Source organism: Prionailurus viverrinus, chromosome A2 (assembly GCF_022837055.1).
Source record: "Prionailurus viverrinus isolate Anna chromosome A2, UM_Priviv_1.0, whole genome shotgun sequence".
NCBI classification, from domain to species: domain Eukaryota; kingdom Metazoa; phylum Chordata; class Mammalia; order Carnivora; family Felidae; genus Prionailurus; species Prionailurus viverrinus.
The window spans coordinates 155,731,271-155,742,928 of record NC_062562.1 but is presented as its reverse complement, the minus strand read 5'-3'; the positions used below and the strand labels follow the sequence as shown (position 1 = coordinate 155,742,928).

General features: G+C 43.8%; 1 protein-coding gene across 3 annotated transcripts; it reads right to left on the bottom strand.

The window, feature by feature from the left end:
* Positions 1-2,799: 2,799 nt before the first annotated feature.
* NDUFB2 (NADH:ubiquinone oxidoreductase subunit B2) lies at positions 2,800-10,736 on the bottom strand. Of its 3 annotated transcripts, none has more exons than XM_047848753.1 (4): positions 10,578-10,736; positions 5,659-5,803; positions 4,403-4,505; positions 2,800-2,882 (listed from the first exon to the last, which is right to left on the bottom strand). In XM_047848753.1, exons 1-3 carry the CDS (start codon positions 10,673-10,675, stop codon positions 4,431-4,433), a joined length of 318 nt encoding a protein of 105 aa, XP_047704709.1. In that variant the 5' UTR covers positions 10,676-10,736; the 3' UTR covers positions 2,800-2,882; positions 4,403-4,430. The 3 variants fall into 3 exon arrangements, with proteins under 3 accessions (XP_047704709.1, XP_047704708.1, XP_047704710.1); XM_047848752.1 differs by having other exon boundaries at positions 4,407-4,505; XM_047848754.1 differs by lacking the exon at positions 4,403-4,505.
* Between the last annotated feature and the right edge of the window lie 922 nt (positions 10,737-11,658).

Here is an 11,658-nt window from a genome sequence, read left to right as displayed (position 1 = left end):
GGGAATGTTTGACGAGTTACAGGAAAGTTTGAGGCTTTCCTATAAAATTGGACTGGGATTCAAGCGTCACCATAAACTTGGCTTGGACCCAGTGGTCTAGAAATAACAGTTGCTTACATTTAGAGATTATTTCCTTCACAGCAGATGTGGTTCTAGAGGCTTCGTGTGCTAACACATTTAATCTAATCCCTTTTACAAATGTGGAAGTTGAAGAAGAGATCAAATAAGGAATGCACCCAAAGTCACATCAAGTAAATGGTAAAGCAATGAGTCAGACCCAGCAAGTTTGACCCCAGACTGAATTCATGAAGCACTGTGCCAGTTTTTCAAATGGAGTCCCCCTCATGGGTGGTAGAACCTGGCTCGGTTAACCATTTTAGAATAAGAGAAAGTAGTGTGTATCACAGGTAAGTACTGTGTCATAAAACTTTTGGATTATACACACGAGCATATATTCCAGGCCACCGTGTAAAATTAGCGAGTAGGTCATGATCAAAAAGGCTTACACAATGCTGTACTCTCACAAGCTGACTCGGCCTAGAGCCAGGCTGGCGAGCCAGGATCTGAACCTCAGCTCTCAATTGTGTGAGCTTGGGCAAGTTACCAATCTATAGTTCAATGTCCTCGTCTATAAAATGTGGACTTAACATGTGCAAAGTGTTTGCCACAGTGCCTGACCCATAGTTAAGCCATAAGCTTTCTCTAACTATATAGCCATCGCTCACATGTACGTCACGCTTTGGTACCTTCTCCTACTTTATTTTCCCATAAGCTGTACAGCTGCCCCCCTGAACATGGGTTTGAACTATAATGGTTCACTTATACATGATTCTTTTTGATAAAGACAGTACAGTACTATAAATGTATTTTCTGCCTTTTTTTTCCTCTAGCTTTACTGTAATACAGTATATAACATATATAATGTGCCAAACATGTTAATTGCCTGTTACCAGTAAGGCTTCTAGTCATCAGTAGGCCATTAAGTTCTGGGGGAGCCAAAAGTTATACCCGGACTTTCGACTCCACAGGGGTGGCACCCCAACCCCTGGGTGGTTCGAGTCAAATGTGATAGGGTGGAGGCTTTTTAAAGTTACCTTTAATTCAAATCAAGCAACTCTGATTTCTAAGGCAAAGAGGTTAATGGGATTATCTTGAGTTCAGGGTTACAGATGAGTAAAATAATACACGGATCAATAAAACACTTTGTGAGGGGGAGGGAGGGCACAGAGAGAAAAATTAGACCTAAAAAGTACAGAGAAGAGATGGCTTTTTAAAGATCTTACAGACTTAACAGCTGAGACCATGCCCTCTTTTCCAGGTAAGTGAACACAAAACGAAAAGAAGTGTCTAGCAACAGGCTCTTGACTACTGGAGCTGGAGGGGGGAGGGGAAAACTGTTCCCCTTGCTTCAGCTTTGCTGCCTTTGTGCCTACTCCTGACACCTGAGGACCAACGATCACTTCTGTTTAGAGCCTGCCAGAGGCTTCTCACTGCCTCGAACATAAAATCCAAACCTGCTACCATGACCTGTTAACCTCATCTAGTCCCCTGGTCTCCTCACCTACTGGAGCCCCACCGGACTTTGTGCTCCTGAAACATTGTGACCTTAGTCCCACCCTAGACCTTGTTTCTTGCAACTGCTTGTCCCTGGAGCACTCTCCCCTTGAGACCCTCACACAGACGGTTTCTCCTACTTGTTCAGGTGCCTCCCACCCAAAAGATCAGTACCCACCTGTACCCACCTACTGATCTGTAGCACATCACCCAACATCATTTCCTTCGGGGCACTTAGTAAATCTCATGTAATCAATTTGTGTCTGTCTTCCCTTCCTAAAGTCTTTTAAGTTCCTTAAGAACCGGATCGTCTTGGGATGCCTAGGTGGCTCAGTCGGTTAAGCATCTGGCTCTTGGTTTCGGTTCGGGTCATGATCTCATGGTTTTGTGAGTTCAAGCCCCACATCAGGTTCTGTGCTGGCAGCGCAGACTCTGCTTGGGATTCTCTGTCTCCCTCTCTCTCTGCCCCTCCCCCACTCCTGCTCTCTCTATAAATAAAAAACCTTAAACATGAAAAAAAAAAATCATCTTATCGGTCTTGTTCAGCAATGTATTGCCTACACTCCAGTGGTTAAAAACCTAAATTAAAAATACGAACAGTTACGTTTCTGGGAAAATCATTAAGCCATTCTATACTGCAGATTTTTATCTGTGGACAGAAGAAAATTCTGTCCTACCAGAACTGTGATGCAACAGAAAGTTGGAAGGTATTTCGAAACACATTTTAGAAAAAGCGGAATATCCTATTTCACCAGTATCTCCCATTCCTCCAGTCGTAAGAATTCCTAGTTAGACATGTATCTCAGGTCCACAAATGGCCACTAACACTGCCCAGCCCACAAGCGATAATATAAACACAAGAAATGGACCACACAAACCTCTCACCTCTGTATGTCGGACAAGAAAACACCAGCAGTAGAGAAATGGAAAGAGTTTTCACGTTAACTGTCAACATACATAGGACTACAACATTCACTAGGAGGAGGGCGGTATCGCTCTGCAGTTAAGTGCAGGGCCAGGCCTAATGTCACTACTCATCAACGTGTGACCCTAAGGCAAAGTTACTTCATCTCCTTGAGCCTGAATTTCCTCACTGAGAAGTGGAGCTAATGTCTGTCTATACCATGGGGTGCCCCAGAGGATCCAGTGACGGGGCCTGTAACCAGTTAGGACAGCAGTTGGGAGCATAGGAAATAATCCATAGAGGGTGGCTGTCGTTATCAGAAACATCCATAACTCAGTTCCTCACTGTTGACCAAAACACTTTAATTTACAACTTTCAGGTACGATGTGAAGTCCTCAATCGCTTGAAACTTTTTGCCTGACTCCTGCAGGGAAACAAAAGTAGAAAGCTTTAAGTACTTTTATTTTCAATAATTCAAATCCATAACTTTTATTCAATTATTCAAGCATTCACTGAGCACCAATCATGAGAGTAGTCTTATAGAGTACCTTCTCAAAGGGTTTACAGTCTCATCTTTAAAATAAAATGTTAATGACTGTGTGAGAATACTGGGAAATCTGTAAGAAGAGGAGGTTTGTGCTGGCAGTCACGTTACCAAAGGGAAGGAGGGTCCTGCTAACGGGGACCCCTGATTTACGCACGGTAAATCCAGAGACACAAAACAAGCTGTGAGACAGTTTAACCACCTGCCCTTGGGGGACATTTTTTTCCTCTCCCTCTCCTCCCCACATACCCTAAAACTGCTGTAATTTTCATGTCAATAAGTTACTTTTTTTTCCTTAAAAAAATTTTTTTTAATGTTTATTTTTCAGAGCAAGACAGGGTGCAAGCAGGGGAGGGGCAGAGAGAGGGAGACACAGAATCTGAAGCAGGTTGCAAGCTCTCGGCTGTTAGCACAGAGCCCGACGCAAGGCTCAAACTCACATGAGATCATGACCTGAGCCAAAGCCGGGCACTTAACCAACTGAGCCACCCAGGTGCCCCTCAATAAGCTACTTCTAATTAAAATTATAATAGCAATACTAATAGTATGATGGAATGGGAACATTTTTCATTTAATGCTTCCTAGCATTTAAAATAATTCCTGAAAATAAATAAAACAATTTCCAAGGCCTTTTGAGTGCTGGCAATTATTAATGCAATGATTGATTTAAAAAACATGTTACATGAGAATGTCTTAACCCCTGAAGGTTCTAGGAGTAGAACCTTCCTTTCAAACTAAGAAAAACTCTGATTCCTAATTTGGAAAAATGAAAGGACCATAACCTTTTACTGTTTGGGATTAATCTCCACACAATTCCATATCGTAACACTTCTCATAAGCTGGAACTTTCTATACTTAAACACTCAGAGTAGAACATGGTATTTCTGCAACTACAAACATAACTGCAAGCTCCGTACCTGCCTTATCCACCACTATAATCCCCCTGTGGAGTTGATACTTTAGAAAAGTCTTTGATCAATAAATAGGGGCGCCTGGGTGACTCAGGCAGTTAAGCGTTCAACTCATGTTCGGCTCAGGTCATGATCTCACATTCATGAGACGGAACCCTACAATGGGCTCCGTGCTGAGGGCAGAGCCTGCTTGGGATTCTCTCTCCCGTTCTCTGCCTCTCCTGCACTCTCTCTCAAACACTAAAAAAAAAAAAAAAAAAAAAAAGATGGCTAAATGGGACCCTAAATCATAACATGACTCAGGAAAAGAGAATTTTTTAAAACAAATATTGAAAAGGAAGAGGAGACAGCAAATATGAAAATACTAAAGGCAGAAGTCAGACACAATACAGTTAAACTGCCCATCATGATTTTAGAAAGACCATCATAAAGTCAAAACATTTTTATCAACACAAGGCAAACAAGTTTCCAAAGGAATGTGGGGCATACCCACTTGCAAAGAGTTCAATCAACACTTTCAGTCTTCATCATCAGGGAGGATACCTAGTTCTTCATCTGTCCACTGGGAAGGATCTGGATATGGAAAGTGACCCTGGGGACAACCGTTCAAAAAAAGGTAAAGAATCTACATATATTCCATACGGTGAATTAAATCCAAAAGAAAAAAAATTTAAGGCTGTCCTATACACAGACCCTGACATGCCACAGGAACAAATTCTACTACTTTACTATTTGCTCATCCGACTGTTCTTCAACCTGTTCAATATGAGCTGTGGCCTGAACTTCAAAGCCTACCCGTTTTGGAGCCACCAGCCCGAGCCAGCATTTCAGTATGCATCCATGATGGACGGTTGGGAGAAGGTACCCCACATCTCGACAATGCGTTAAAGCCCTGGTAAAATATAACGTCTCAAAGTGTCCTGTCAATCCTGCCGGGAGATCTGGAAGCCTCAGGTGGGCTCATTCATCTTCAGTCCCGACTCAGGGCATTTCTGGTGGCATCATCGTCTCAGGCCAAGCAGCCACATACAGGCCTGACAGCGGACCTACAGCAAGCTAGGGGTGTCCACGTGCTGCCAATTCAGATACCAAACAACTCCCTACAGGGGGACAAGAGCACAGAGTTCTAAGGGAAATGGGACATGAATCAACCCGATGCATCAAAGATTTGTGTATGAAGATTTTTTTCCTATCTAGATCAACGAGCACAGATTTCAACGGCGGAAAGGTTTAATTTCCTGGAGAACAGAGTCCGTGCAAAGGTGATAAAAACTCAGTTGAGGCTAGTTAACATGTTAGAATGTTACCAGCAGCTAACTTCTCAAGACAAATTAGCCCACATCTCTCCCACCCTGATCTGGCTGCCCTGGGCCCCTGCACAGACTAGATGACATTGAGCATTTAAAGCAACTGAAGTCTGAAACTTAACCCACCAAGGAACCCCTGGTTCAGAAGGTAAAAGAATTAGTTTCTAGTCTTCCTTCCGAATATGACAACCTAACAGAAACCATAAGAGATGGATTACCAACCTGTACACCTGTGGGTAGAAAAGGTCAGAGATCATGTATTTCATGTTAATAGGATTCTGCATGTCCCCAAGGACAACATGGTAAAGGGATATATCCAGACAGTAAAACGGTCTACAGACAGGAAATGAAAAAGCTAAGCTATTGATATATTAGTAATAACAATCTAATTAATTATAATACTCTATTAATATATTAGAATTATTGTCCTGCACTTACCAGCACAGCATCCGAGTCATGCCAAAAACGCCAGAGAATCCAGAACCACATGGTCCCACTGAAGAACTCGGCCTGGACCACCTGGGACTTGGTCAGCTGGGGAAACTGCCTATACCGAGGCTCGATATGCACCCCGCCACCGGCACTATGACACAAAACAAAATGTTACGCCGCTTGGTGCCTCTTCAAAGTATGAAATCATCCAAAATTTTAAAGTTAAATCTAGAAACTGAATCTAACATTTGTTTTTTTTGGTTTTTTTTTAAGTTTTATTTATTTTGCAGAGAGAGAGAAAGCACACAAGCAGGGACAAGCAGACAGACAGAGAGAGACACAGAATCCAAAGCAGGCTCCAGGCTCCGAGCTGTCAGCACAGAGCCCGACGCGGAGCCTGACCCCACGAACCGTGAGATCATTACCTGAGCCAGACACTTAACCGACTGAGCCACCCAGGTGCCCCTAAATCTAACATTTCTCATCTCCTCCATGAAACACAGGATGACAGACCTCCACAGTCCCTTGAAACTCATTTTTCATAAGCCTGCTTTTAAACTTGTTTGGCAGCAAAAAACTGGCCTGCACTGATGAGATTATTATTTTCCTTTAGTGAATATTCATGTATTTTATAGCAGAAATATGAACGTGTTGATAATGGGATACCGGCCTCAAGTTTTAGTCCAGGGACGTGAACCTGCAGCAGTAAGTCACTTAGCTGATCCAGAAAAACAAATGGGCAAATTAATTTTGTTCTGTTTAGCCATCTATTTCAAAGGCAAATAATGTCCTCTGCTCTATTACAGTCTTTATTAAAAGACCACTATATGGGAATGACGACTCAGCAAATCCTTTTTTTTTTTTCTTCTCAGTTTATTTATTTTTTTTAGTAATCTTGACACCCAATGTGAGGCCGGAACTCATGATCCTAAAAAAAATTTTTAATACATAAAAGCAAATGTTTACTTTAAAAAAATAAATAATAAGCTAATACTTCTGAACAGAGCAAAGAGCCTCAAAACAGTAAGTCCAAACAACTTTTTCTGGTTTTTGTTTTCATTTCAATATTGATAAACTGGGGGACACAATCCCTAAGGGCTGCAGTCTTTTTATTCAGTTAGATTTTAATTATTATAGGTGGACTCTAACATAATATAATTTGTACTGAATGGTGTTATTGTCAAGATCTATTTAGCAGCTATACATATTCTATGATACAGAAGTTTAAAGAGAATTTCTATATAAAATGTACAGTGTTCACAAATTTCATTTTCAGGTAAGACTCAGCTTGTAAAACAATGTTCTCTTCTGTGCAGCATAGAAATGAATAACTGTACCAAAACTGCACTAACATTTCTTCAAACTGTGCTGTAGATTTGAGAACATCACTAGATCTATGGTTCCTTATACATTCTTACCCACCACCCTTATTATCCTCTCCTACTCTTTTAACATTTTTTTAATGTTCATTTATGTTTTTGAAAGGGAGGGAAGGGGCAGAGAGAGTGACACAGAAGCTGAAGCAGGCTCCAGGCTGTCAGCAAAGAGCCCAACTGCGAGCTTCAAATTCACAAACCTTGAGATCACGACCTGAGCTGAAGTCGGACGCTTAACTGACTGAGCCACCCAGGAGCCCCTATCCTCTCCCTTTAATTGTTAAAGGTTATTAATAATCATCATTTATTGTTTACCCTGTGCCAAATACCAAAGTAAGCATTTTATATGCATTATCATTTATGTTCATAACCCTATAGACAGAGCCTATGGTTACTAATATTCACAAATGAAAACACTGGGGGATTATTTGGTGGCAAAGCCCAAGCTCTTAAATACTGCCTACGAACAACATTAATAATTTTCTCATTTTATGAATCAAAGACACAGTTCTTAATTAGAATTCCCATCAGCATGATACCACACTGAAGAGATAAAGTTTCATTTTTATGTAAATATTTACCCAGTATATTACACATCTATTTGGAAGGCTCTACATAAAATATTAATGGATGGTGTAAGAGGTGATTCCTATTTTTGCATATGTATTTAAATTTTTATTAACTTTTTTTTTTTAAGTTTATTTTATTTATTTTGAGAGAAAGCGAGAGCATGAGCAGGGTAGGGGCAGAGGGAGAGAGAGAATCCCAAGTGGATAGCGTGGGGTTCTATCTCCCACAACGTGATCATGACCTGAACTGAAACCTAGGGTCTGATGCTTAACTGGCTGACCACTCAGGCACCCCTTAAGTTTTGGTTTAAATTCCAGTTAGTTAACATACAGAGTAATATTAGTTTCAGACGTATAATATAGAAATTCAACACTGCCATGCAACATCCAGTGCTCATCACAAGTGCCCTCCTCAATCCCCACCACCTAGGTCACCCATCCCCCCACCCACCTCCTGTCTGGTAACCATCAGTCTGTTCTCTAGGGTTAAGAGTCTGTTCCTTGGTTGCCTCTTTTTCCCTGCCTTCACTCCTTTGTTTTTCTTAAATTCCACATATGAATGAAATAATATGGTCTTTTTCTATGCCTGAATTCACTTAGCATTACACTCTGGATCCACCCACGTTGTGGCAAATGGCAAGATTTCATTTTTTTATGGCTGAATAATATTGATTTTTTGTTTGTTTGTTTTCAAATAGTGACCACATATTACTTTTAAAAGGCACCCCCAAGGGGCGCCTGGGTGGCTCAGTCGGTTGGGCGGCTGACTTCGGCTCAGGGCATGATCTCACAGTTTGTGGGTTTGAGCCCCATGTCAGGCTCTGTGTTGACAGCTCAGAGCCTGGAGTCTGCCTCGGATTCTGTGTCTCCCCCATCTCTCTGTTCCTCCCCTGCCTGTTCTGTCTCCAAAAAATAAATAAACGTTAAAAAAAATAAAAAATAAAAGGCTCCCTCAAGCATCATTGCTTTACGACCTGAAGAATATATCACACTGTTTCTGTAATGCCATCATGTGCCAATTTTATTTAACAGTATTTATTCAGGACCTATCTATGCATATAAATACTTCATTTTACAAACAAACTATGGGGATGAGAATTCAATATATTGTAACAACAGGCTTCCTCTTTGATACGTTTTAGATACAAGGGCCAATCAGTTAAATTCATTAAAATAATATTTGAGAATTACAGTTCAAACTCACTACCAGGAACTCTCCACATTTCATTATTGCCACAGTGACCTGTTGTTTTAACTATGACTTGACATAAGTGGGTCGTTGGGGCGCCTGGCTGGCTCAGTTGGTAGAGCACGCAGCTCTGGATCTCAGGGTCATGAATTTGAGTCCCACACTGGATGGAGAGAGCATTTAAAAAAAAAAAAAAAAGAGGGGCACATGGGTGGTTCAGGTCATGATCCCACGGTTCATGGATTTGAGCCCCATGTCCGGCTTTGTGCTGACAGCTTGCTCAGAGCCTGGAACCTACTTCGGATTCTGTCTCCCTCTCTCTCTGCCTTTCCCCTGCTCACGTTCTCTCTCTCCTTCAAAATAAACAAACATTTTTTTTTTTTTTTTTTTTTTTTAAAGACAGGCACCTATGTAGCTCAGTGGGTTAAGCATGCAACTCCTGACTTCAGCTCAGGTCACGAACTCGCGGTTAGTTGAGATCGAGCCCCTTATCGGGTTCTGCCCTGACAGTGCAGAGTCGGCTTGGGATTCTCTCTCCCTCTCTACCCCTCCCTTGCTCATGCTCTCTCTCTCAAAATAAGTAAATAAACAGTAAAAAGAAAGAAACAAACTTCCAAGGCCAAACAGCTAGACTGTGGCAGAGGTGAGATTTGAATTGAGGCAGTTTGAGGCCACAATCCTGCTTTTAACCACTACCTACCCTGCCTCTTGGAAAAATGTAGATGATGATCTAAGGGGCCTGGAACATCACCTGTAAAAATCGGGCGTTCTACTTTGTCCTGCTCGTACTGAATCTCTGCACTACCAATTCATTTTTGGCAGATGTGCCCTCCCTTGGCATCCCAGCACTATGATCTCCAGTTGAATTTTTGGGCTACCTCACGGGTGACTCCTCTATTGCTCATTCTCTTAATTCTGGTGTTGCGAGAGTGAACCCTAACCCGAACTATGGGATTCGGAGATAATGTGTCAATCGATTCTGCCAAAGGGAACATTCTCATAGGGAATGTTGATAATGGAGGAGGCTATGCATGAGAACAGGGGCCTTATGGGAAATCTCTGTACCTACCACTCAATTCTGCTGTGAACCCAAAACAGTTCTAAAAAATAAGATTTCTTTTTTTTTTTTTTTATTCCTATATTGCCCAAGCATCCACTTTTGGCTCTCCTCTCACCCTTCGGCACTCTCCCTGGGTGATCGCCTCCACAACCTTAAGAGAATTCATCCTCCACCCTGAAGCCAGAGTAACTATTCAGAATGGAATTAAAATCTGGTTATGTGACATCTAATTAAAACCTCGCTGGGATCGCTATCGCCTCCGTTAGAAATCCTCCAGCCGGGCATGCGGACATTCCCTCCCTACGTCCCAAGGTCTCCCAAGGCACTTCGGACACTCCTTGCCTCGCACTTGACGCTTCAAAACACACCGTACAGGTTGTTTCCTCTGCCAGAACGCCCTCGCCTCCCCCAACTCCTGCTCTCGCTTCCAGATCAGCTCCAGCTTGCCTCCACGTTCAACTGAATTTCCCAAAGGCAGGCTCCCCTGGGGCAGGAGCGGCCTCCCGCACAGTGGAAAACCTGCCAAGCAAACAGTGCCCCGGCGCCCACTGCCCCCCGGTCTCCCTGGCCCCCACGTCACGGACCGGGACTCCAAGTCCCAGCATGCCTCGGGGCGGAGATCGCTGGAGAGACCCGGTCGGCCCAGGTACCCGGCGTCAAGGTGAGGGCGTCCCGAAGACGGGCGCTTTCCGTTAGAAGCAGGCGGGGCCCCTCTCCCAGCCAACACTCACTGACGGACTCCAGTGCCTCCAGCCGCCCCGGAGCCGCGGCCTTTGAACAAGTGGTTTCCAACCCGAAAGAAAGGCGCCAACCGCTTCAGAGCCGACATGCCAGCGCGCGTCCGGATCGCCGTTCCCAGGCCGCACCGCCTCTTACGTCACTTCCCCCCGGAGCCCCGGCCCGTTACGTCATGACGTCGCCCCGCCCGTCTCCCAGAAGGTGGCGTTTGGCGGGGGAAAGGCTTTAGGAGGCTCCCGGCTTCAGGCTCAGCTTTAGGAGACCCTCTTTGCGCGCTTGTGCTGGGAAACCAACACTGAGTCTGCTCACTCGCTCCTCTCTGACTGCTCATCTACACGGTGTTTTCCCACCTCCATCCGCTCCTCTGCCTGTTCTTCCCTAGTTAACTGCCTTCTGGACCCCCCCTTAAGGCTGCTAGACCCTTTCTGAAGCAGAGGACCTGCCCAAAGCGAGTCCTTTGTGCTCTCCTCTCCTGCAAGAGGCTCACAACAGTTTTCTTTAAAGTCTTCGTTTTTTTATTGTTCTGCCACCTGATTACCAATCAGCAGCCAGTGGTGCGCAAATACCAGTACATGGACTGGTGGCATCAGAATCACCTAAGGAGCCCGATCCCAGATACTCTTCAGTCTGGAGCAAGGCCAAGGAATCTGCATGTTAGCGTGCCCTCCACTTTATGCAGTGCTCTAATTCCCTGATCCTGAGCCAAGCCCTAGATTCTTGACTTTTGTCTCCTAATATTGCCTCCTATTAAATCCTGGATGGACTCTAAGCTCCTCTAGACACCCACACCACCATCTCCCCTCAACCCTCCCAGAAATTCTTACAGTCTTTACTTACCGGTTATGGTCTTCCTAAAAAGTTGCAAGTTTGATTAACTGATTTATTTTTTTAAGTTTACTTATTTGAGAGAGAGTGTGCTCACATGGCGAGCGGGGCGGGGAAGAGAGGGAGAGACAGAATCCCTAGCAAGCTCCATGCTGTCAGGGCAGGGCCCAGCTGGGGCTTGATCTCCCCAACCTGAGATCGTGACCTGAGCCAAAGTGAAGAGTCCATTGCTTAACCGACTGAGCCACC

Coding starts and splice junctions, on each gene's coding strand:
- NDUFB2 (XM_047848753.1), bottom strand. CDS start 10,675: ATGTCGGCTCTGAAGCGGTTGGCGCCTTTCTTTCGGGTTGGAAACCAC. Junction 5,804..10,577: donor GGAGGCACTGGAGTCCGTCA/GTGAGTGTTGGC, acceptor TTTGTGTCATAG/TGCCGGTGGCGGGGTGCATA. Junction 4,506..5,658: donor ATGACTCGGATGCTGTGCTG/GTAAGTGCAGGA, acceptor GGTTGTCCCCAG/GGTCACTTTCCATATCCAGA.